Genomic DNA, 27,821 nt, shown 5'->3' on the forward strand with positions numbered 1-27,821 from the left:
AAGGCAGCGTGCTGTGTCTGTATATGTGCGCGTGTGCTCGTGCGTGCATGCGCAGGGTGGATGGGGATGCTGCGCGCTGGAGTCGAGAGCTGCAAGGTGACTGAGGGAATGGCGAGGGATACAGAGCTCTGACGGCAGGAACGATGCAGTGCCCTTTCCATGAGCACATTTTTCTCCTCCTCCTCCTCCTCCTTACATCCCTCCATCTCTCCACGCGGAGGCACACCGCCTGCCCGGCTCGCGGCGCCTCTTCCTCAAGCGCATCACCAGGTAAGAAGAAGGGCTAGCGCTGCTTAACTCCCTCCTTCCCACAGGGCAGGGGGACGGGGGATGGTGGCCGGAGGGTGCCACCTCCCCTCCCGCCACGCACACACACACACACACACACACACACACACACACACACACACACACACACACACACACACACACACACACACACACACACACACACACACACACACACACACACACACACACAGGTTTGCCGTCGTAGGCAGTTCCTGTAACCTAGAAAACAGCCGTCTGGAAGCTGTCTTCATTACTAGAGTCTATAACATGCAGCCACCACATGAGAAGTTCTAATAATGCAGGTAATGATTTCTGATTTGCAGGTTGAGTCATTCCATGAGCAGCACAACAAGGTAAGGGTGTGTAATAGGAGGTGTGTTTTGTTTCTGCTTTATGCACTTTTGTTTGTCGTGTTCAGTTTTTCTCCCCCCGTCCTCTGGGCTCAGTGATGGAGTTAACTTGGTAAAGCAGCATCCTGCTCGCTGAATGAGGCGGCCCACTAGTGGGAGGCCTGCATGTGAGTTTCAGCGCTCATTAGCCTCCTTCGCCACAGTCACCTTGTGCAGTGATCGATCCGACCTGACAGCCGAAGCCACCCCTGCTGTTCTGGTGTCTCACTCATTCACTGTCTGATACTCTGCCACAGAGAGAATCAGGACCAAGTGAAGTAGGCAACAAATAATCCGCTCGTTTACCCAGACTCATCTGGCTTTAGAGTGACACCTAATTCCACATATTTTATGAACTCTCTTTCATAATGTGGAGACATACCAATCTCCTATGACTTTGTTATTCTGTTTTTTGTTAAAGTATTGAAATCTAACCCACCTGTTTATATGTGTACCTGTAGAAATGTGGTGTGTTTGCCTTTTGAAAGTGTTTAATGCTGATAGGAGAACACTGGTGCTCTGTTGCTAGGTAGAGAGGCCGAGCTCACACAGTCTACCTGCCGTAGTTTTGGACTCGGCAGACGAACTTGGAGCAAATAACATTTGTAAACTGCAGTGAATATCAAATTTGATCCAGTTTTGAGTGAAACCTGCCTGGTGTTAATCAGATTACTGTTTGTCACGAGGAAAAATGACAGTTTTAAGTCACACATCAGGATTTTGTGGCATTGAGGGGCAAGTGCAGGTAAAGTTGCCAGGCACTTCCTTTGTTTAGCACATTTCAACAACAAGGCAATTGAAGAGGCTTCACATCAACAAACAAAAACATTATGAAGCCTTAAAATGATCAAACAAAATAAAGAGAATGAAAAATAAATGGATTACAAACTGAAAAGACACAATTGAGCACAAAATGAAACCGAAAGGTCTGCTATAGTTTGAGTTTGTGTTGCAGCTTTTTCCAGGAGCTTGTTCCAAATATGTGGCGCATTATCACTTGTGAACATGAGTATATTAATCAAACACACTCTTGATACATATGTGATCCATATATGATCAGCAAAATTCAGCCATAATAACATAAAATATCTATAAAGTCATGCCTCCTTAGGTTCCAGTGCAGGGTTGCAGTTTAAAGACCAGACGAAGCAGCTGGTTTAAAGGCAGCTGACAGTGACGATGCTGAGGCAGCAGAATCTTGTGTGTGTGTGTGTGTGTGTGTGTGTGTGTGTGTGTGTGTGTGTGTGTGTGTGTGTGTGTGTGTGTGTGTGTGTGTGTGTGTGTGTGTGTGTGTGTGTGTGTGTGTGTGTGTGTGTGTGTGTGTGTGTGTGTGTGTGTGTGTGTGTGTGTGTGTGTGTGTGTGTGTGTGTGTGTGTGTGTGTGTGTGTGTGTGTGTGTGTGTGTGTGTGTGTGTGTGTGTGTGTGTGTGAGAGAGAGAGAGAGCAATCGAATTTACAATGACAAATGACAAGTTTGAAATGCCATTTTGAATAAAAGTAGTTGTTTATCATTGCTTGCATGTCATTGCTCTAACTCAAACTGGTAATTAATTTCAACTAGACTTACTCTCATGCTGGGAACAATTAACTTTCCCAAAGGGGACACATAATCGCTGTAGGCGACTGAACAACAAGTTGAAGTAAATTCTGCTCATTATTAATACAATTAATACATCTGTTGATAAGAGCCAATGTGTGTGCTCTTGATAAGCTGTCCAGCATCAACCATTTTTTTTTTTCTGGGGATTTTGTCTATAATCGTGATTAATTTAAAACCTTTGAATTCAGAAATCAAATAAACACTTGGCTTTACAATAGGTTTTTATATGTTCATATCTTGGTAATTTATCATATCTCATCACATTTTTTCATCTTTCATGGCTTCATCAGTAGCCGTGATTTTGACTTTATGCTCTGTAGACATTCACAGTTGTCGCTTTAATGGTCCAACAGATGTAATTGTCTGACCTGCTTTGGTCAAAGAGCCACCATCAGGCTCTGTGTAGCACGTCTGTGTGTAGGAAGTTCCATGCAAATGCTTCATCAAGGTTATTACCACAAATTAGCAGAGATGTGATCTCCTCTGCCTCAGAGAGCATGACTCTGCTTTTTCATGTCTCCCTTTACCACAGGCCAATTTTAACAGTGCAGCAGATTTTCACTATTATTATTGCCCCCTGAGTAACATCAGACTGCCTAAGTGTTGGCTAAATTACCATTTTATCAAAACATGTTTTAGCTTCTGTCAGTACAAGTAGGGGCACAGTGTTTGACAATGGAGCATAGATGGTGAGATTTTGCTGATTTGTCTCATCTGATGGCTGTGTGGGATTCTCAGGATTAAATCATCATGTCTCTGTGGTACCATGAAGCTTTGAATCCAGTCACTTCTTGCACAGGAAGCTTATGTGTGGCTTTTACTAATGAGCTTATTCACAATGTTTCTCTCTCTCTCTCTCTCTCTCTCTCTCTCTCTCTCTCTCTCTCTCTCTCTCTCTCTCTCTCTCTCTCGCTCTTTCTCCCTTTCTCTAGTCTCAATCAGCTAGCCTGCCTGCGAGAGTCGCACCACCCTTTCTGAGCTCACCCTGGATGGGAATCCTGTAGCCCTGGAGACATGGTACAAGCAGGCCGTCCTACGCTGTGTGCTTCATCTGAGACAGCTGGACATGAAGCGCATCACAGTAAGACTGAACAAACCGGATCTGAGTGTGTGTGTGTGTGTGTGTGTGTGTGTGTGTGTGTGTGTGTGTGTGTGTGTGTGTGTGTGTGTGTGTGTGTGTGTGTGTGTGTGTGTGTGTGTGTGTGTGTTTACAGGAGAGTAACTGGCAAGTGGCCAAATGCTACTAAAAACAGCATTTTGAAAGATTAGTATGAGCTTTATTCAGATATGTGGGCCTCTATTGGAGACTCGATTTAGCACTGAGAAGCTGCTTGGAACTTAAATCAGCCTGCAGTAGGTCACAGGTCTTCCACAGAGGAAGAAATCGCAATAGAAATGGGATGTTTTGATATTTGGACATGCAGATTCATGTCACCGTCTGATCCTTAAAGCCTATACACAAGTTGTGACCTTAACTTATTAGGACCAACATTCTTCCCTCCAATTCACTGTCAGTTGAACATCTCCAGTCTAATATTCATCTTTCCTTTCACACTTTTTCAATGCACTCATTGAACTCCCTGTTACGTATCAGAGGGAGAAAAAAAAAACCATGGCTAGCTGAACCTTGCCAATCAGATAAGCTTTTTATAATACGTATAATCTTGGAACGATTTAATAATAATGACTCCCCGCATGAAACATGAAGTCATAGTATTTATACAGCATGCAGGAATTATGCCGCCGTGAAACATAAGCATGCATTTAGAAGCTGTCAAGCAGGGAGCACCCAGGTCTGAGCTTGTACTTTGAAGGAATCTGTAAGTATCACACACCTTGCCCTCCAAACAAAATGCTGATACAGTCACATAAAGGAAACTTATAACTCCAAATTCAACAATATTCCTGTTTTCACATGGATTTGTGAGGTAAATGTGCTCTAGAGCAGGTTACATTATCATTAAAATTGATTTAACATCCTTACATTGTAGCTATTGGACTTGGAGACAATGCTGCTTGCGACCTTACTTATCTTAAAAAAAAAAAAAGGCAGTATTCATAAATTAATCAGTGACTTGATGATGTATTTTCAAACTGTATCTTCAAGTGGTTTGAGGGAGCGTGTGCGTTTTAGCTGCTGAAGATTTTCCTCTCTGGTTGATTTGGTTGAACATGCCCGCAGTGCCCAGAGCTGCCAGAAAATCCTTGCTTGACTGCGGATAGATGAGCTGATATTTATGAATGAAATGTTCACACAACACATCCAAGAAAGAAATATTAGAAAGCAATCAAATTTACATGGGACATATTTTTAATTTGATCTATTTAGGTTGCCTGCAACCAGCTACTCATCATTCATTTTATAATTATTTCTATTCTATTGTATTCCATTCTATTCTATTCTATTCTATTCTATTCTATTCTGAGTTCTTGTGAAACAAACCTTTTTCTAATATTAGCACTGTGCTAATAAATGCCTCATTTAGTCTCCCAGCCTCATTTAAACGATTGAACAGTGACAAAACGTAGGTCTCAAAACGTGAAAAAGATTAATTTGTATTCTGCTTTAAAACAGTAAAAGTGTGCTTGCTAATGAAGCAACATTCAGTTCTGGGAAAGTCTCTCTTCTGTCTTCGGCTGCCAAGAAATGTTTAACTCTTCAACAACTTGATGCACGCGGCACATTTGTCCATTATTGCTGAGGAGCATACATATTATTCCCTCTAACCTCTCCGAGAGGTAAATATAATATAAATATAATCCCACAAAAGAGGTCGTCATATGTAGACCAGAAGGGGGGTATACATCTTTTCCCATCCAAGCAAATCACACGTTGTGTTTTAGTGACTGATGAGGGTCAGTGACGCTAGCGCTCGCTGACTAATCGAACATGGCTGGCTCATGACCAGGGGGAAACATACTTCACTGCACCCTCGTTCACTGGTCAATAAAATACTGAAAGCAGAAAATATGAAATACTCCCTGAAGATTTAATCCCAGCTTTTTTTTCAACTTACTTTATTTATTTTAGTGTTACATGATTTCAGCCCCCTTTTTTTTCTGATAGATCGTATTTAAAAAAAAATAACTGCATATGCTTCATGTGTGGATTTAGCTCACACTGTGGTATGTTTATATCAAATTGGATATTTTTCTTTACCGTTGACTGAACCCTTTAGAGCTGAAATAATCCACATGATGGATGCTGCCTAAGTAAAGACAAAATTATTGCTATAAAGAAGCAACTTTTTGCAGCCACTAAGACATTGATCAGTTGGAGACAAAAGCATTTACAGTCTGGTGGTAGAAACTGTTTTGGAGGAAAACTGCACTGCTCCTTAATCTCTCCCCGATGGCCGACGTCACCGTCATTTTGCCCCCATTGATCACACCGCCGCCTCGTCTGCGCCAAGCTCGTCACACACAGCTGAATACCCCCTCTGCTCTTAGCCGCCACCCTCAGATTGTGTTGGCAGCAATGCATTCTGGGAGTTTTGGCTTCCCCCAACAGCTGGGCTCAGTTTATCTGGGAGACTGAAAATCAGACAGATAATCCTTGTGATGCAGCCGGCTGGTGGGAGACTTTCTCTCAGCCTCCTCCACTAACGCTGGTCCACTTCGGCTGCTGGGGAACAGTCCTTCTCCCGGCGTCCTTTGTGGCGTCGCCCCTCTCTCGTCAATTATTCACGTCTCCTGAATGGAGCGACACTCTGATTGCACCGGCTATCTCTTTCAGGACGAGGATCGGCGCATGGCAGGTGTACAGGCTCGAAAAGACGAGGAGAAGAAGAGGGAGAGTCACAAGCAGACCATTCATAAGGTACCACTCCAGCCTGATCTGCTCTTGTTTTATTCCTCATGTTATCTGGATTTTGCTTTGACTTGCATTGCAAATGCGCAGTGCGGCCTACATTTCAGAAGAGATTAAGTATTCTCTGAACACACTGGTGCCTCGGTTTGCTAAATGTATGTCAAGAAGTTGTTTGTTTTTCATATGCACATGAGAATTTGTTCAAAATACAAAATTAACCTTCGATATCAACAAAGCTTGTTCGAAAACATCACCTATTAATGATTCATTTTTCACCCATCTGTGTAATGTCTACTTGTACTCTTAAAATGTGGGAATCATCTTTAAAACCTTCAATGGGATTTTCTACAGTTTTTTGGTAGAAAAATACCTGCAACAAATGAAAGTCTATTGGAAATAAGACCTTCTTTCTTGGTTTTTGCAATGTAAACATTAGAAAAATAATAGTGTTCAGCTCAAAATGGAAATATACCTAAACAATGACTTCATCATGACCAAACAAAGTGTTCCAGTTTGTTTTGTGAACATTTGACTCTTATTGACAAAAAGACTAATCGCTCCATTCCGGTTTCCCGTGAGAATATTGACTTAGTCTCTAGAGCAGGAGTGTTAAGTGTCAAATTCAGTACAAATGAGCATGCACAATGAGCAAACAATTCACAATGCATAGATGGAGCCCACATACTAGGTGATTAATCATCTTACATTATCCTGCAAGCACAGCCTGTGAAACTCCACTTATTTCAGGCTATGGTTGGAAATAGCTACTGATACAGGCACCAAGGAGGTCTTTAACTGATTACATTTGCATCACTGACCTCTAATCGTCTCCTTGGTGGTAACAGCTCATACTGAGCTTACAGAAAGTGGGGTGGATCACATTAAATCCACCTGTTTAAGTTCACTCCGGTCAAACACAGGCTGTAGAACAATAGAGACGACAGAGTCTGAACTAAATGGTTTAATCACTGGACACTTTCAAGCTAAAGGAATCACATATGGTGTTTACATAAATATTTATTATTTTGAATAGAAAGTGAATATCTACCGTATACTTCAATACAAGAGAACCAGACACACAACAATGCTTACTTACGTAATGGATATTAATATATAATGATAAAGTCTGATTTCTGTCACATTAAAAACTATATTGTCTCTGCAAACCGTTGGAAACAAATATGTATGTATATCTGCATCAGCAGTGCTGTCTGGATGTTTGCATGTATTTGAATGTTGTTTGTTTAGCATGTCGTCAATGACTGACACCTTTTACCTGTTTGTTGATGGGAAACCTCAAAAGAGTTCAAGTTGAAATTGTTTTCCCTCATTAATTTCTCAAATAACTTAGTTGTTTGATTAGTTTTGAGATGAACAAGACCGTTTCCTGTGGGTCAATAAGTTTAAGGTTATGGTTAAGGTGTGTGTGTGTGTGTGTGTGTGTGTGTGTGTGTGTGTGTGTGTGTGTGTGTGTGTGTGTGTGTGTGTGTGTGTGTGTGTGTGTGTGTGTGTGTCTGTGACGGATTCATGTGCACAGCTCATTGTCTCTGAGTAACCTAACTCTCGCTAATCCTCGGCGTGAAGAAACTATCATGTTGAATGGAGCAGCCAATGGTTCAGGAGGACGCAGGACTCTCTATGAATTGATACTGACTCACCAGTGCATTGAGGAGTGGCACATTCCACAGCCGAGCATATCGAAACTACACCTTGGCCAACAAAGAACAATAGGAAGGAAAAAAAAAAAAGCAGAGAAGCATCTTTATTCCAGCAGGGTGAGATGCAGCTTTCTTATCTGCTGCAGATGTGATCAACCTACACATGTCTTCATGTCTTCAGATCTCATTTAATTGAGACAATATGTATCCACATGCAGTTTTTATACTCGTACACAGACAGGGAAGACAGGATGCATTATGTTTTGTTTTTTTAGTGAATACGGAAACTACAAAGAGATTTTATCATGTTAATTTATGTTCTTTGTGCTGCTCGGGAGAATTGTCACTTGAAACCTCTTCTGTGTGTGTGTGTGTGTGTGTGTGTTTGTGTTTCCCTCTTCCAGGAGAAGCGGCGCCTTGCTATCCGTAATGCCGCGCAGCAGTGGGAGGGCGTCAGGGCCTGCCTGGAGCTGCCACCCACGAATGGCTCGAGAGAAGAAGTGAGTCCGGAGAACAGTCCCGCTCACAGCCCCGCCCAGACCAACGGCCTCGTACAGGAGCCTTCTCCAGATGAACCCAGGTACATTTATTTACATGCAATTCTAATTCCATAGCACCACTTATAACGAAGTATCTCCAAGCAATGACTTCATCACGGTCAGAAGATTAATGAAACAGAAAAACAAAAACACTTTGAACATGAGCAATCATGATGGGAAAAGGCTCATTTTGGTGACGGATGTCTGACTCGACCGCTTCTAGTTAGAAGGTAAAGACCAGTATGTAACAAGTTACTTAAATACCATGTACTACATCCTACTGCCTACTTTGAAAAGTAACTTGTGCTTTACTTACTTTTCACTCATAATTAGTTTGCGGTAATAGCGTGAAAGTAGTGGTCTTGCTAAGCTGTCTGCACTGTGTGGGTCAGTCTAATGACAGAGTCACTCAACGTCAATCAGTTACAAGGAGGAAGACGCTTCTTCAGAAAATATGATTTTTGAACAAATGACGCAACAATCCCGTACTATATCCTGTTCCGGATATAGTTTATTTGTGAGACGCTAAACAAAGTTTTGTGCAACTTCGGTCAGGGATATACTGAAATTGGAATGAAGAACATGAGCATAGCGCCTGTGCAATGACATGCGATTTTATAAAGCGTTCCTCAATTTTTAGAATGTAATCCAAACCCCACATTTTGGTGATATTAAAACATGCCAATAACTGAACAATTCAACATAAAATTTTATTAATGTGTTTATTGCGCCTGCAGGTAATGCTGACTCCCAAAAACTAGCTGATTTTTCACCTTTTTATTCTAAGGTTTGATTTAGGATGAAAAGCAGTAATAATTAATTCATCCTGCTTTAAATTATTTGAAGAAATAATACACTGTGAACCATACGTCCTAAAAAATGAAGTTGCCTCTTGGTTTACTTGCTTATGGAGAGAGAATAATGCAGCATTTGATTAGTATTGGACTGAGAGATGGTTCCTGCCTATTGGTGAAGCCAAACTCTGGATTTCTTCTGTTTCATGTATATAATCCTTTTTTTGGGGGGACTAAGCTGTGATATGATATACATTCAATGTCATATAGAAGGCAGTCTGTGAGATTTAATGATATGTGTGTGCTTCTATTTCAAAAAGTTCTTGTTTTGTATTTAAAATGGCTCTCATTTTATTTATTTTCTCTGTGAAGAAATGTGTCCACTGTTGCCGAGGGTGTTTGTCTGTATTTCGTCAGGCGGGTTAGCCCCGGCTCAGGACCAGAGAAACCATCCTCGGGAACAGAGAGTAGGCTCCGCACCAACAGCCGTCCAAACAGCCCTCGAGACCCCAAGTAAGACATCAGCTTCCTTCACTGTCCTTTCAATATTAAAAGTTGGTGACAGAATATAATTTGCAGAAATGATATATTAAATTGAGTTCTGGTGAGACCTGTTCTTTTGAAAACCATACTGTTCCGTTTAGTAATGCAGTGGTCCAATTTACTTTGAAATGTGGGAAAAATCAGTGTACGGATGTAAAAAGTATACAGAGGAAGTTTTGTACTTCTTGTCTTCACAACATGATGTTGGAAGCTTTCAATCAGTGCGTGCAAAACAATCTGCGCTCCACTTAACTTGACAGTGTCTCTGCGCCTCCTGCAGTTTGCTGTCAAGGTCTGGGTGAGTTATGAGGGAGAGGGCGGAGATGATAGTGGGGGCTGCGTCGAAGACTATTATTACAGGTTCCAACGACGACTTTTTCTACCTGCACTAGGTTATAAGACTGGCCCCCAAGCAAAATCCTTCAATAGCAGTAGCTCCCCTTCCCAGGCTCTGTTGTAACTTAATTCACGTTGCCATCAGGTCAGAGTAATGTCCGGATTTTGTGCATTCGGTCGACCACAGTTGCTTTAACTTGTATTGTGGGTCAAACAGCTTGTTTTACAAACAGCTTTGAAACAGAAGCAAGATTTATAACTGGAAGGGAAGAAATCCTCAGCATTTGTGAGTGGGAGGGGAATAGCAAAGCTGTTTTGCTCAACACTGTGGATTTACGGAAGAGTGGTGATACTTACCCAGCCGAGTCCAGATTACATCTGATTAATGTTGGAGAGGTGCAAAAACTTGCACCATCCTCCCCCGGTTGGAGAGTCTAATGGGACAAATGATGGATGAACTGTGCTGTTTTTGGAGCCCAGTACATCAACGCTCTTACTATTGGCTGACATCACTAATCAGATCCTCGGGGGAGTGAATTCCCAGGAAATGCGACCAGCAGGAGAAGGTTTGTACTAATGCACCATGAAGAGATGGTGAATGATTAGTTACAGGCCATACATAACAATCCTACATTAACATCAATAGATGTTAATTTCTAGGTACATTTTTACATCTGGATGAAGTCTACATTAGCCAGGACAACATCCATCCTTCTATATTGCTTCATCCTACTGACAGGAGCTTGAGCCAATTCCATCCCACTGGGGGCAAAGGCAGGGTACAAACTGAACAGGTTACAGTCCATCAGAGACAAACGATCATGAAAACAACTGTGAAACAAAACCAGAGAGCCCAAAGAGAATCCACACGCAAACCAAACGGCCCCCAAGCCTGAATCAAAGTGAACTGAAGTTGGTTCTTTGAAACTATTTCATCATACAACAACATTCACCATGCGTCTGGCTCTGCAGGAAACATTTGCATGTTCACATCGAATGGAGAAAACCTTGGGGTGTCCTCCTATTTCTTTAACTCCAGAACACTGTCCATTAAAAACAAACTAATGATTTAAATGTTGAATAGTCCAAAGAATGTCCACTGATAGTTGTAAATTATTAAAAATTTTAACTGTCGGGTGAATTTTTTAACATGGACTGCCCTTTTTTCATATAATCTTTAAAGTTGTACTCAACCTCAAAGTTTTATTGTTGGTATTTTGAAATATCCAACAATAATGATTTAACTTCAGTTTTTTCCCGTTGTAATAGACTTGATCACTTCGGTGAGACTCACATTTATGTATTATAAAGAGGTGAGATTAACGGTTGTGAAGATGGGCTATGCAAAGGAAGTGAAAGTTTCTGTTATGTGGAACCAGAGCCTTCCTGTACACAGAAAGCTTAACTCAATACTACATAATAATACAGTTGTCAGTGTATGGATCCCCTTTTTATTGAATATAAAACACAAATAAAATTTGTTTAAAATGTAGTCTGAAACTCTAACTTGGAACGGAAGTAGAGATTGGAAGATAAAATGAGTCTAGCACAGTGATGCAGTGCTAAGCATTGTATTAAAGACCCATGAACAATTTCTCTGTGTGGAGTTTGCGTAGTTTCCCTGAGCCTGTACAGGTTTTCTCCTGGTACTTTGGTGTGTAGCCACAATTCAAATAAATGCTATTTATATTTATTCTCATTTATCCAGGTAGGAGGCATATCTAATGCAAACTGAATCAGGTCTAACTGGACTTAAACAGCATGAACTGATGAAACCACTTGAATGAGGCGCTAAACGTCCTCCAAGACATGACATGTTTTTATTTCATTTTGGCACCGCTTTATATTAAAGATCCAAATATTCGTCCATCTATTGGGTCACATGACAAAGTGGAGAGCGCAACGAGTCAGACATGCCTCTGCTCTAAATCTTCCCCACTTGTCTGATGACTTTTAGAAAGGAAAAGAAATAGAATATTATGTCAGTAAACTAATAGCCAATTGATCAACCAGTTGATTACTCAACTACATGCACTAATTGTCCATAAAACCCTGACTTTATTCCGACTATGTAATATAAAATGATTACACCAATCAGTGTTTCCCACCACTTCATGACTCTCGCATGACTTTGTGACCCTTTGGTTGCTGACCACACAGAAATAGGAATTTCAAATTATATATTCAAATCATTTGTGCCAGTTTCTCAAGCTTCAGTTGCACTGATCTCATTCATCTTTTTAATGGAATCACTTGTTTCCTTCGATAAAGCAAACTCATGAAGTCATCTCTCGCTGCTGTCGGTACGTTTAGTCCTGCGACAAATTAAGGTGAGAGTGGATGAAAAAGTGACAACAAAGGCTCATGAAATTTATGGTACAAAAGCTGGTGTCGGTGCCAAATTGTGTCTGTGATGGAGGACAAACTTAATTCATTTGCAGGTTATTTGTGATTTATTTGACCTTTTATCCGCTGAGAAATGGAACAAGCGATGCCCAGCAGCGGAAAAGTTATTACCCAGGAATCCAAGAGGGAGGATGGAGAGGACTTTGTACTTTGCTAGGCAGTGATTTAATAAAGACTTGTCCTACAATCTTAAGCAGGGTTTAATTTTTTTTCCAGGAACATAACTCATGAGATGTCTGAACAACGGTGGGAAAGGTTTAGAGGGGTCCTTGTAGGAAACACGAAATCCTGAAGGCACACAAGCTGTAGGAGCACTTTGCGTTGACGGGTTGCAGGACTCGTCACAAAATAAACATACAGCCGAACCTCTGGATCGCTGTTCGAGAGGGAAATGATTGAATACTACGTTGCAATGACAGCTTGAAGAGTAATGCTGGGTGTGTGTCACTGCTGCGCGGCGTTCAGACGTCGCAGACGTGGACAAGTCGGGTTTTAGAGGGGATTAAGTTGTTGAGATCTACTTTTTTCTCGGCTCGTGGGGGGGATTAAGTGAAATCGCCCTGATTGAATTAAAACCGTACTCTTAATAGGTCGGAGCAAGATCCCTATCAATGTAACCGAGTCCTGGCTCACGTCTTCCTTACATTGTTGTCTTCATCTCTTTCGGGGCCACCTGGCAACCTTTCAGCTGTGATTATGAGGGAACAATGTGCGACACGGTGTAGAGTGCATTGATGGCAACCTTCCAAGCAGACAGAAGTTACCGGCTTTCTCTACACGATCCTTCTACATGTACACTTGCACTCTAATCTCCCGCTCCGCTCTTCAGCCCCCTCCTGATTTACAGCCCTCGCCGATCTTACATTGTGGAGGCGTGGCGTGTCCCGACGTTTAAACTGCCTGTCAGTGTCTGGTGCCTCCCCGTCTCGGTCCGTGTTCATATCCACGTGTCTGCTTGAAATATTACACACTTAGGCTTGGCCATTGCTAAGTTTCCTTGCTGCCAGTTCTGGTTTCAGGTCTTTAAATCTCACACCTGCTCCCAGTCGGAGCTGCGTTCATTGGAAAGTTTTAGCTTTTAGCACAATCATCAGTCAACACAAATGACATTGAACATTTTCATTTCACCAAGTTGAACTCAACACTAAAAGTAATAAAATGGTTGTTTATTTCTACGTCGTAACAATGCTTCTTGGCAATAAATCCTATACCTTTGGAAAGTCTGTTTATTTCCCTTTTTAAATGGTGCCATATTTCAAAGATTCGCAATGTGCATTAGTGGGATGAGCAACAGAGCTCAGTAACAGGAGCAAAATGTGGACAGACCATTCACAGGCTCAGCAGTCTGCACACACCTGACTGAGAGGGCAGCGCTTTCTGCAACCACCTTTTATTGCAAATCAACCAAAGTGGTTGTGTTGGTCAGTCCAGGATGAAACAGCATGTTCTGGCTGATCCCACACGTGTTCAGTAGAGATGAGGGAAGGACTGCTGGCACATCACGAGGAACAGAAGATCATTTGTTACAGCAAGGGTTAGACAAGGTGAGACAATCCACCAAACACAAATTTGCTCTTGGAACAGAGGTCATTTCAATTCACTTTCTGAAACTCTCCGTTGATCTATTTTCATCCCTGAGGTGGGTTGTGTTCCAGTAACTGACCTCATATGGTGCTCATGCTGCGCACGTCAACATTTCACACGTTTGTGTTGTAATCAAGGTGCTGGCCGGAAATGCTTCCTATTCTTTCAGGGGAGCTCAGTGACTAAGTGTGATTCAGACATGAAATATTGGTTTCTTCCAATACTCCAGTGGATTTCCCCATGCTGTAACCATTCCATGATATTTCATGAAGTCTTACAGGGCACATGTTCAATGATGTTATCTGTACATGAAGGCAAATGATGTGTCTAGGCAAATATTCTGACTTTATGGGACGTTCCCTAACACTGATCATGCTGGATGAACAACCCTATTGCATTCTTCGTACAGTGTATAGCTGTCCCACTCTGTTCATACAAATATGAATACAAAAATCCTACATTCATGATTAATTTACCAGATTATTGCTACTCTATACCAAAGTCTGTAAAATCTGTCGCCATGCCAACTAAAAGATATTGTAGATGCGAGTGAAGTATAATACTGTTACGTGCAAAGCAAGATTTCTAATGATTTACTGATATATCTTTAAGATGCATATTTGTACGAGGAGTAACGTTTTCTTCAACTGTATTTTATATATTCAGAAAATGTAGTTTTGCAGGGTTTTATGGTTTATCTTGCTTTGAGCTTTACTTCTGGCTGAAGGTCAGGCCCACAGTGCCTCCTACCGCTTGATTATTTTGATCACTAGGAGAGGATAAAATATTTCAAACTGTATTTGAAGATCTAAGTAAAGCAGCCCTGTCAACTGTCAAACCTTGAGAGTGAAATTCACACCAAAGACAAACTCATGGCACACCCCATTTGGTTCTCACGTATTGGTTGTGCAAAAGCACAAGTTTGAGGTTATTTAGTGATGGGGGCTCTAAATAAAATAAAAATAAATCATATTTGATCCTCATTTATATAAAAATAGCAGCTCAGGTCTACGAGTAATTCGTGTTTCCCAAAAGAAAAAAGGACAGAAGCAGAAGTTTTACTCCTTTTTTTTTTTAAGAACTAGTATTTTCTAGTTAATTTGCAACTTGTGTTTAATGTGTATTTTATATGGTTGTGAGGACGCACGCACGCACGCACGCACGCACGCACGCACGCACGCACGCACGCACGCACGCACGCACGCACGCACGCACGCACGCACGCACGCACGCACGCCCCAAAGGCTGAACAGTTGTGACCTGTTTTACTATCAGGTGGTCTTTCCTTGGCCTGAACTTTGCCATCTCCTGAGGCATTTTGACCATTCACATATCTCGAACACAAGAATGACTCCATTGAAGCAAGTCAAGGCCAAATTATCCCCCACCGAGGACCTGATGTCCATGTTGTGTCATGTCTGCTCTCCAGCAGCTAAAGTTTATGATGTCCAAGTAGAGTATTCCACTGTGAAAACTGTTTTTTTTTGTCATATTTTTGCCATCTTCACTCTGTTTACTCTTCAATTGAGTGAAAAGTATAAAATCTTGAAAAATGTTTTAAAATGTGTTTCAAAAAATAAATCTGTAGTTTCATCAAGAATCGAATAGTAAATTAAATATCTTTGGGTTCAGGACTGAAAATTAGATGACAGCAGTCTGAACACATTATGTGGACATCAGGAAAATTTGCTATATTCTTTTTAACTTATGGTCAGTAAATGAATAAAAACAAATATGTGTAGATTGACTTTTTCTCACCTTATTTTAATAAGTCTTTCCAGACTGACTTAACTAAGATAACATCATAAACTGATGAAGCCACAGATCTGATTCAAATGCTTTGAAACACATTGTGCTATTTCTCACAATGCATTCTGGTGTAAAAAACACGTCCTCAGTTAGCAGTTTATAAAAAAAAATTTCTTTAGATTCTGTTGGTTCCAAAATTTGCAACGATTGATTTGACTTTGAGCTTCTCAAATCTGCTGAAATATCTGAAATCCTCTGGACGATCAGTGTTTCTCTTCAGGTTAATGCTTTCAATAGACTTTCACTTCAGGGCACATGGTTTCTGCCGACTTCTACATGTTTTCACAATCAGAGTATGTGTTTGATGCAAATGCTGCTTTACTAGTTATTAAGGTAGTTGTCTTTCACTGTGATATCCCTGGATTGTCAGGGAGTGTTGTGTTAGGCCTCCTACATTCTGTAAAAACAGTGCAAGCCTCTTGTTACTGAATATATTGGTAACGGCATTCAAATTCAGTGACTGAATTTCTTTACACTTGAAATGACACTGCAATGCAGCAAAATGGAGCCTTTACGTTTGGTATTCGCCTGCAGGCTGCAAGATTGACCCCCCAGCGAGTGGGGAGATGTGTTTGCATTTTCTTTTCTTTTTGCTTTACTTGGTCTTCTAGGTTGATCTGATTATATCTCATTTTAAACTGACTTCCTTCAGTCTCTCATGGCTCAGTTGCTCCTCACTTGCAAAACGAAAGTAATCGGTTGTATATAAAAATGTAATCTTTGCCGGGTCTCACAGTATGGAATCTCTGTTTACATTATGACTTCTTCCGCACATTGTCTTTTCCATTGTGTCACTTTTCTACACACATTTCTAAAAATGGGTCTGTGCAAGGCTCTGGGATAAGGCTTCTGCCATCAAAGGATTAATCCTCTATCCACCATGGCTCTCTGTCGCAGTTAGGTTGGATTGAAATATGAACAGGGGCGATTAGTTTCTTGGCAGGATGAACTCGAAATGATCACAGTGGAGTAGCGTGCAGCCAGTGGCCATCCGATGCCCTGCTATGCTGCAAAGTCCCATGAGTGTCGGCAGACTAAGAAGGCCGAGCAGCATGGGCTCCGGCGGAGGGAGATTATGTCTCCTTGAGACTCGCCCAAATTCTCCACTCTCACGACTCTCTTATCAGGGAAGGGTATTTCAACTGCCGTGCGGGAAAATGGGGAGCAATTGGGCAACACAAATAGGACATTGACTGGAGCAGTTAGTGTTCTCTTGCCTCCTCTTCCTCTCTGCACAGAGTCTTGAGTTTCAACCAACTGTGATCGAAGCACTTTGGACTCTGTTCAGCAAATTTAGCACGTCCAAGTAGCGTTTCTGTGTGTGTTTCTCCATTCTTTGCAGGCTTGTGGAAACGGGGAGTGGCAGCGTGCAGAGCTTGTCCTTGTCCGACAGTCACCTGGCGGAGCTGGATGGAGACACTCTGCGGTTATTCGGGCTCGGGGCCCTGGAGGCCCTGGAGAGGGGCTGGGGTGTCCAGACTGCTGCCGCTGTCACTGTAATCACCTTCCGCTACATCAATTTTGACGCCATCGTACCAACACTGCCGCGAACACGGGTCAAGTTCCCGAATCTATCGGTGAGCTTGGATACTGTTATGAACCGAGTCGACATTTGAGAGGACAATGAGATTTTACATTGCCGATAGCTTAATCCACTTGGAAAAAGTTTTAGTGTCTGTGTACGGAGTAAAACTTTGGAACAGACTGGAAATACAAATCAAGCAATGTCAAACAGATTTAAGCTGTTTATAAACATCAGGTCTGGTCACAATGTAGAGAGAGTGGGTCTTAATCTTATATCAATATTCTGTCTACTAGTGTTGATATGTGTTTTGGTTTCCTTACCATTGATGATATATTGTTTATTACCATTGCTGGTATGTTTTACTTAGTTATTGCTGTATATTTTATTAAAGAGTGTTGTATACATGATTGCCAAATCAGTTCATAGTTTATGAAAAAATGGAAGATGTAACAGTGAAGCTCATTGTGTAGCATATTAATTAAAGATGGTGGTGGGATTAAATACGTTTTCTTCTTCTCACTCCCTTTCAAGCCGAATTGGAGCTGGCTTTCGTTTTATGTTCAATATATGTTGATACGACATGTCATGAACCATGTGATGACTTTGTCTCCCATGTGCTCCACTGTCGAATGCTTTTGCCTGAAATGATCCCTGTTATCATGACATAAAAGGTTCAGACTTTAGATGTCTACTTTGTTGGTTGCAATAACCCTAATGGCTTCTTTTTAGTTGATATAAGCTGGCCTGTTTCTTATCTTACGGTATTAAACCAGTCTAGAATTCCTGTCTTTGAGATGTTGCTTATTTTGCTTTGCTATATGCAAACAAAGACAATAACTTTCATGTCTCATATTATCATATGAACATTCTATCCACAGTGCTTTCCTGTTTCTTAAAGTGGTTTTGAATTTGTCATTAATCAATATCTTAAGTTATTTGTGCTTTTTTTCTTTAGCACATGATCTTCTTGGAAACCAACATTAGCCGTCTGCCGCAGCTCGCAGCCTTGGCTCAGGTGAGACGTCTGGACCAGCTAACCATCCACCCCGAGGGCAACCCAGTGGTCAGTCTGGCTTTGTGGCGCTCCTTCGTCATCTACCGCCTGAACCACTTCAACCTGCAGAGGATCAATGGCCAGGAGGTGAGAGACTGTTTGGTTTTGACCCCAAAATCTATTTCTTCCTTTGTGTGTCACAATATGTAGGTCTCCACAAAAGGCTTTTATTGTATTGACCTCCACATGTTAAAGCCAATTGGTGTGTGTGTGTGTGTGTGTGTGTGTGTGTGTGTGTGTGTGTGTGTGTGTGTGTGTGTGTGTGTGTGTGTGTGTGTGTGTGTGTGTGTGTGTGTGTGTGTGTGTGTGTGTGTGTGTGTGTGTGTGTGTGTGTGTGTGTGTGTGTGTGTGTGTGTGTGTGTGTGTGTGTGTGTGCGCCTCAGGTGACCATGAATGACGTGATCGCAGCAGAGCGGGTGTTTGGGACTCTGGGTCACATAGCAGCCACTGAAACTCCACGTTGCCGTCTCCTGCTGCTGCTGGAGGAGTCCAGGTGAGATCCCGATCCACACCGCAACACAACATTCAGTGCAGTTCATTACCAGCGGTGTCCTGAGACTGTGCACGTTATTTGTCAAAGTATGAGAAGAATCTGTGGATTTTTAAATGTGCATATGTGAGTTATAGCTCCTGAGCATGTTGGCTTCTGTACATGTGTGTGCATGCCTGTGTGAGGAATTTTGTGTGTTCACATTTGTGTACGCGCGGGTGCAGGTTTGTGTGTGGAACACGGAGACAGAGCCTGGCACCGAGGAGCCAGGGGAATTAGACTATGTGTCTCAGGGTAAGGGTGGGTACTTGGCACTTTGACACAAACATTCCTCTCTCTCCTCAGCCAAAAAAACTCTTGAGGTCTGTCACTCTGGGTCAATGGAAAACATCCTCACAAATCAGAAAACTGCTCACCTTGTCACGCACACGGCTACTTCAGTGGCTCTGATCTTGCTGGAGGCCATTAGCAAAATCGGCGGTGTGAAAACGTGCTTCATGTTTGACCACTTAAAAAAACTGTCGAGCGTGCATCTTTGTTTCTTTCCTCTTCGGCTATAATTAAAGACGTGGATTGCTGTGGCAGTGCCAGTAATTATCTGGTAAAGAGACTCAGTCATTTCCTCCAGACAAAAACAGTGACAGCAAAGGGCAGATGAAAATGATCTTTTTGCTGTTTGAACAAAAGAAGAAATGAGTTTATTTGAACAATTTTCAAAAATCTCTTTTTTATGAAAAGTTTAGTGTTATATGAACCAAGTTAAAAATCAAAGATGTTGCAGTCAGGAAAATGAACAAGTGAACTTGGGGACAAATTATATCCACATAATGTCATGGATAGATAATACACACATTCCCTGAAATGAAATGCTTCTATTTGTTATAACGGATTTTACACATTTTGTCCATCATCACTCCTGTAAAGTTAAATAGTGCATCTAACACTTCCAGTTTATTTGCACAAATGGTTTAATGCAAACGAGAGAAAAAGTGAACAACATCAAAGGGAGAGTGTTCCTGTTTCCCATCTTTGCTCCATGATTTTCATTTGTTGTTATTGTTGTTGTTGTGTGCCCCTCTTCAGTGGGCTGTGGCGTCAGCATCAAACACTGCTGGGGTGTCGTGTTTCCTGCAGGGGTCAGTCAGGAGAGGAAGGTTATGGCGTTCCCAGGAGATCTAGCCAATCAGAATGTGTGTGGCAGACACTATTGTCAACAAGACAAAAGCTAGATGTGATAGACATTTTCCTGCTGCACTATATCTCCCACTATGATTCACAAATCTACAAGTGCTTTCAAATGTCACTTCAGTTTCATTTCACTCTTCTCGCTGCATCAGGAACATTAAGTGAAACCCATCATGCTGTACTCATTAAGGAAACATTATCCATGTGTGGTATCATGTTTGTTCTGTATAAACCATTAAATGTTCCATATTTCACACAGGTCGGCCATTTTATATGTGTATATATTGTTTTAGGGTTTGCACTAACCATTCATTTTTTAACTTATTTCCACCATCCTCTGGAGGCAGTGTTGGCGCTTGTGATCCAGACCTTAAGTGAGAAACAGTGGGTGTCTACACTGATTTTCAATATTGGATGTAAAGGTGGGCGCAAAACACCTGCTGGAATGTGCTAATCACGTGTAGGATATCATGCAAGGAAATTTTTACAACAATGGTTGGTGCTGCAGTGTATGTGTCCCCAGCCCTTATAAACATCCATTAAGATATAAAAACCTCTCTGGTTCACTTGGAGCTCCCTGGTCCTTGTTTGGTCTTGAACTGCACCAGAAAACATTTGAGAGTGGACGGAGATCTAGTCTTTTAGGGGACTTGATCTGTTTTCTTCATGCAGATGGAAGCATTTACAAATTCCACCAATGGGTTGCACTAATACTGTAATCACACCAGGATTCATCTAAAGAGTCACATCTGTACGGTGGATTTTCCTTCTGAAATAACTTTGGGTTTGATGTTCTGTTTGGTTTTCTTTGTACTCGAAGCCTGCTTGAAGCCTGAGGCTGCTCAGGCTGCAGATACTGTCAACCATGAGCAGGATGCAATTTATAAACAAAGGAAAAAAAACTACCCTAACCTTTGTGTTTCAGTAAAACTGAACATAATGATGTAATCCAGAAGAAAAAAAAAGAGCAAGACCATGATAAATGTAACGGTTGCAGACATTCACTTTAACTTTGAAGTAAAATTTGTTCATGAGCGCCAGTCAACAAATATCAATTATTGATCATGGATAAGCAATGTTTATTTTAATGAGCATACTAAAAATAAGGCATAACCTCAAATTTACCACTCGATGTGACACAAAGTGTGAATTTAAAAGGTGTAAATAAAATGTGACATCTGCTTTGCTGAGGTGTTAAAAATCTTTAATCACAGTGCAGGGGAGTGAGATTTTAACCACCCGGCAGTAAAAATAAATAAACAGAAGTGAGGGAGAAGTTGACCAGAAGGATGGTCTATCCAATCCAGATCCCGCCAAGCAAATCGCACCCTGGATTTAAGTGTGACCTTATGACACGGCCCGTTTATGAACACACATAAAAGAGGCAGATGTTCTCTTTAAAAAAAAAAAAAAAAAAAAAGTTAAACTAACAGGTAGAAATATCCACTCAGTTCTGGTTACATCAGAAAGCGTTGATCTGTTCTACAGCCGATATCTCCTAATATTGAATTATATCACAAGTATACCGACTACTATATAATGTAATTGAATTAGAATTTATCGTAGCTCGTTCATCTACTTCACAGGGATAAGCAGTAATCGCTATCTACTAAAGTATGTATGACTTTTATCATGTTGCATGGCCAAATGTGATTTGTTTCTCGTTTCATTGGTTTATTTCACAAAGTTGCACATGTTTTGCGAGAGGAATATAGTGTGTTGGAGTCCTGTGTTGATGAAGGTGAGAAGAGCTAACTTTTTTAACACGTCAAATGGCAGAGAAAAATAACATGGATTTTTTTGTGTAAGTGAATGAGCGCGATATTATCAAAGACTTCCAGCTTTAAAAAAAAAATGCTACTCTGCTGCAGTGGATGTTTAACGGTTGCGTTCTGTGGAGCTCACATAGTAAGTACAGTATCACCAATCGTTTTGGCTCAAACCCAAAGCTCTGTCACAGCTTTTCACCACACGTCTCATTTTGTTTGTACAAGATTTCACTCACTGGAAGCTGATCACCACTACTGCTCCTTCAAAATGAACTGTCGCCTCAGTTTCACTCACAGATGGATGCGTTCAATGGTTGCAGCTTATTAACGAGGATGATGTGCAATTGGTGCCCACTCAAATACTTTTTACACACTGACTCTTCTCGTATGGAATTTTTTTATTTTATTTTTTTTACCTCCAGCCTCCTTTGGAAATCTCCTGCATCCTGATACTGTCCGGATTTCACACTGATCGGCAGCAACTCTGCTGCTTTTGTAACTGTGCATATCTGTCTTCTTGGTTGAAATGTAGATATTGTATTTCATGGAAATGCATTCAAACTAATATTTCATTCAAAGTGTCATGTCAATGGTGTATTTGAAGCTCTGAGGGCTCGGTCAGCTGTCCCTGGTGTCAATTCGTAATTCTTTTTCAAACGAGTGAAGATCGACACTAGAACACACCCTCATGACTGTCATCCTGTTCCTGACTCGCTCTTCTCTGTCTTCACCCCTAAAGGAAGCGGCAGCTGCAGTTCCTGTTGGAGGGACGTGGCCGGCGGGCGGGACTGAGTCCGGAGGAGCTGCGGGATAATGGGAAGCTCTTCGGAGAAGGTCTCAGCAGAGCGCTGTTCAACTACCCAAGCAGAGACTGTAGTGCAGACAGTCCCGAGGTTCGTCCTGGAGTTCTTCTCTATAGTTTTACAAACCAACACTGCAATAACTCCTGGGAAAGACAGAAGTTGCCAGTTGAACAATCAGCTTTGGTACGAATTTGTTTGTGTCAAATGAGTTTGACCCTTCATTGTCATGCTATTGTCAAGTTTGGATTCTCTCCATAGTCAACCGCTAAAATACAATCACTCACTCCAAAAAGTCTTTAAATTCCAAGTTGTGATGCATTATCATTTGGACCATTATCTATCATGAAATCCCCCTCTTTCTTTCTTCAGCATCCACCAGCTCAACTTACAAATGAACTGAAATGAAGTAACTCAGAATTCATCTGGTGGGACTGCCCAAAATGCCACAACCTAAACAAACCAGTAGAACTAACTTAACTCAAAAATCCAAACACACTACAAATAAAACAACCAGAGCGCAGGGGCAGCACTCATCCAATGTCTGCACAAACAAATGCTTCTCGAAGTTTGGCTGGAAAAAACGTTCATCCATCCATCCTCACACACACAGAAGACATAAACACACAGAGTAAAATGCAAAACAGAACATCAGATGACAAAGCAACCATCTACATGTTTTGTCTCCATTTTGTTGAACATACACGAACACAATGGCTGGACATTTGTGAATCTGCTGCTGGTGTCAATACACAATATTTAGATTTAGAATTTAAAAAATACATATCTGAAATATTTGGTTATTTTCTTATTGTCTTCACCACGTAGCCATTGAGCTTCCTTAAATTTCTATTAAAGCCACAGTTTTGTTAGCAAGTGTAATAAGCAGCTCTTGTATTACCAGAAGGCGTGCACAGACTGACATGACATAAAACCCATTCATTACACCCCAAAGGTTTAACAGTGATCGCTGCTAACATGATTACACTGGGGCTTACTCCTGGTTCAGAGTATTACTTAAATCTCTCCTCTGTTGAATCACACTACAGAAGATAAATGGGATTTGGGATAACATGCCACTCAAGCAGATATATTATATAGCTACTTTCACTTTTTCTTTTTTTTCTGTGGAATGAAACTGGCAATAGCAAAAATGATGTTCTGATCTTATTTGCATGCAGATGCTTCTGTCTGTGTCTGTGCTGATTGGTGTCCATTCTGGTGTTACAGTCCACTTCTTTTTTGTGCATGTACACATTTTGGCCACAATTCAACCATCACAATAACAGATTATCCTGATTATTGATGTTGACAGAAACATAAATAATGATACAAAAAAAACCATTTCCATCTTTCTTTAACTTGTGTTTTCTAGATATTGTGTCTCATTTTTACTTTCTCTGTTGAGACAAGAATGTCAAGGGTCTTTTTGTTTTTTTGTCTTAGTAGGGTACGTGTATCAATGTGTCAGGTTAGAATAATGAACTGTGGTCTAATGGAAATAGGAGCCTCTCAATGGTTTAGGGGATGAATGCTGCTACCCAGTTCACTCCAACCTTTATCCAGCCGCTGCTGAGCCACTCCAAGTATCATGATAGGCTGAGTGGCAACCTGTATTAACAAGTTGTTCACACGTGTGCAGTGGTGCAGATCGGCCTGACTAACACACTGCTGAGTTTTCCTTTAACTTTGAAGACACAACTCAGACCTGACTGTCACATTTACTTTCCCTATCCCTTCATTGCTCTCTGTCTTGTGGCAAAACAATAAAGGACATATCGGCGATGGTAGCTGAACATGGCCATGCCAAGAAGATTGGCTTTGAAAATCGAGCATTGAGTCTGACAGTCGTGCAAATTAATGCGCATCATCAATGCAGTGTATCTGCCTTCATGAATGTGGAATGTTGGGGGTATTTTCTAGATTGCACAAAATACTGGAAGACGTTTATTGTTAACAGAGTCATGTAGCGCACAATGTGATTTACTACCTCTGAAAAGGCTTGCTTTGTTTATGATTATGTCTGTTTTTAATGTCTTTGACAAGAAGTTACAAATCTTCCGAGCCTTCAGCAGATATGCTGCTGGCATTTTCCCATCTGGCTCCCACTACTTTAACTTGCAGGCTCTAATATATTTTCTCTCTTTCATTGGTGTAGCACTCTATCTTGAATGTCTTCCGTTGATGTTTGACATTGTGATAGATCATCCCCAAGACTGCATTTTTCTGTTCTGTTTATTTTTCCAAGTTCAGATTTATCTGTTGTGATGTTCTAAAATGTTTTGATACATTCCTTCACCAACACACTCCACTGTGTAACATCCGATATTGTACTCAGCACTGCATTCAGTCACTCCATAGTGAACTCAAGCAATGAACTGTGAACCCAAACCATTTCCAGCATCTCATTCTCATATAAATAAGGCCTAATGCACCTCAAACCCTCATTTAACCACTTCTGTTTGCATCCGATGTCACTCAGTGTTATTCTTAGATGACCACCTGCAAAACTCATGTGACCATCGCTCCTTGATCATTTATATCAGGGGTGTCAAACATAAGGCCCGTGGGCTAACACCAGCCTGCCAGATCTATTCCAGCCCTGGGTTTGACATATCAAGGAAACAATATAATAATACTGCAAATGGCATTTCACTGTATTTTGCAGGAGCTTCAGTAAAAATAGCTTCATATCGAGACTAACTACGTTGAATTTCTTTAGGTTTTCCAAAACTGTATCCTACATCTTTGAAATAAAACACAAGGAAGATTTGGAGCTGTTCGGTGTTTCAGGGTTATTACGCTGTTATTTTACTGCTCACTTGTGCATTGTTAACACTATATTAAGATTTTATGACATATTATTTTTAAAACAGGTATATTTGGTTAAGTGGAAAACCACAAACTGGCATGGCTATTTTGTTACTAAAGGAGCTTTGTCTGTCTGTCACATTTTGAAACAAATCAACAAAAATAAAAAGCTAGAAAAGTCTGAAAGTTTCACACTTTTTTTTCCGAGCAGCTATAAATTGAATCCACATGAGTAACGTTGTCTTCCTCCCCACAGGAGGGCACTGTGGAGTCAGCGGAGCGTGCAGCCATGATAGAACAGTACCTGCGGGAGTTGGTCCAAAGGGCGTCAGACACCAACCTGAAGGGCGAAGCTTTGCACAAGCTGTGGCCGTCCATGTTTGCAGAGATGGTGAAAGACTGTGTGCTGGAGATGAGGGACCGAGCGGCATTCCGCCAAGCCAGCCTGGCAAAGCTCTCTGAGACCAAGTGAAAAGAACCAAAGGTTCAAACTATTAGGCCACACACACACACACACACACACACACACACACACACACACACACACACACACACACACACACACACACACACACACCTTGGGCACCTACTTTGTGTCATCTCACACCCCATCGATAACACACAATCACTTAGTGATTTCATTCTAGAGTTTTTAAAGGTTTTGGAAACTGAAGTGTGTATTCTCCAGACTGTTGGTACTCGTGTCTTCAGATGGATATATACTACTGTGTTTTAAACATGTCTTGAGGAATTGTCATGACAAAGGCATCTCGACTGAATGTAGATTTCCACTGAAACTTTGCAGGTTGACCCCTGAGAGTTTGGACCTGATTCATACTTGAAGAGAGTTTAAAGAGACTTACCGACTCCCAGTGCATCGTGGGTCCTGACAAAGCATCCTGTGCACTTTAAAAGCCTTCTGAATGATCCCTGTGCGACATCACTACTGTCACCTGCTGAAAATGACCAGTGTCTCCTTATTTGAGACTTGAATGATATTTCTGTCTTGAAACTCATTTCTGTCCCACGCACCGCTCGCTCACTTCCTCTGGCCTGACACGAAAGTAAGGGCACACACAAGGACAATGTTTTCTTTGTTTACCACTGATTTTCTGTATTAGTATTAAAAATATTCTGCATTCACACTGAAGTTGTGCATATAGTTTGCATGCTTTCTCTTGTTGAGGCGGGAATCTGTGGCGTCTTTCCATTCAGATCATTTCCATTCTAATTGAAAGCGTGCGCCTGCTACCAGAACAAGAATCCACTCCTCAACTAGCTTGTCTTTTTGGCAATAATGTTGAGAGACGGCATTATGAACACCTCACAGCCCAGCAGTCTGGAGGAACTATGACAGGTATAGTGTGAATTCCGACTGGAATGTCCCTGGAGGTGTAGAGGCTCCGCCAGGTTCTCACCACCTGTTCCCGCGCTCCTCACTTGCGCCATCCCAACAAAATATAAAGAAAGAAATTCAACCCTTTTTTACCCAGACCCGTCTGTGGAGGAGACCGCCCCGGCCCGGAGGAGTGTCTGCGGGGGGACGCAGCATCTAACTCGTCCACACACACACGCCGAGCAGCTGACAGGGACTGCTGTCCCGAGTCATCCGCTCCACTGGAGATCAACCACTCGCTCACAGCGGCAGGTTGGGCAATAAATTAGACTTTCTTCACTGAGCGTTGGAGCAGTTTTAAACTTCTTGAATGACTAGTAACTCTGAAAGGGTCATCACCTCAATAATATATGTATTTATGGAAACAAGTTAATTGGTGACTCTAAATTGACTGTAGGTGTAGAGAGAGAGAGATTATGTGGTCTTCTGCCTCCCTTTGATGATCTTTCCACTATGTACATTCATTTAAAGTCGGCTATTATCTTCTGCAACCCAAAGATAGATGACTGTTTTCTTTAGTTTTGAAATGGGTTGATATACTTCAGAGGAGTTTAAGCTTTCAGATTATACATTGAGGAAACAGTAAAAAACTGTTACTGCTCAGAAGCACAGTAATTTCACGGTACGTATAATAATATTCACAGTGTACAAACATGGAGGTCAACACAATAAAACAATAGAAAGTATTTTATGACGTAATAAACATTTTCAGAAAACATCACAAGTTTGCAGTTTAAAAAGTAAAATAAATTGCTCCACTAATTAAAACTTTTGTGCAGTTTATGTCAAACTACTCTTAATTTCTTCAAGTTCTGGAATTTTTTTGTCCAACTCGTTCAATACAAACAGAAGTTGCTAAAATCGACATTGTCCGCAGTAGATATTTTATTTTTTGTCAATAACTGAAGAGGTTTTTGGTATATTTTCATTGTTCAAACCTTCATGACTCGTGAACCTGCTTCTGGAGAAAGATTAAATAAACCTCACCAAGTTTTAAATTCACTCATGATTGTGTTTATCTGAACCACAAAC

At 41.3% G+C, this 27,821-nt stretch overlaps 1 protein-coding gene across 1 annotated transcript; it reads left to right on the forward strand.

The window, feature by feature from the left end:
* Positions 1 to 27,790, forward strand: lrrc49 (leucine rich repeat containing 49). The gene is made up of 11 exons (XM_080458778.1): positions 1 to 270; positions 3,212 to 3,360; positions 6,016 to 6,099; positions 8,153 to 8,328; positions 9,499 to 9,594; positions 17,102 to 17,336; positions 18,240 to 18,425; positions 18,722 to 18,831; positions 22,522 to 22,675; positions 25,650 to 25,877; positions 26,199 to 27,790. Exons 2-10 carry the CDS (start codon positions 3,346 to 3,348, stop codon positions 25,863 to 25,865), a joined length of 1,272 nt encoding a protein of 423 aa, XP_080314904.1. The 5' UTR covers positions 1 to 270; positions 3,212 to 3,345; the 3' UTR covers positions 25,866 to 25,877; positions 26,199 to 27,790.
* The last annotated feature ends 31 nt before the right edge of the window (positions 27,791 to 27,821 follow it).

Source organism: Lipophrys pholis, assembly GCF_963383615.2.
Source record: "Lipophrys pholis genome assembly, chromosome: 2".
NCBI classification, from domain to species: Eukaryota; Metazoa; Chordata; class Actinopteri; order Blenniiformes; family Blenniidae; genus Lipophrys; species Lipophrys pholis.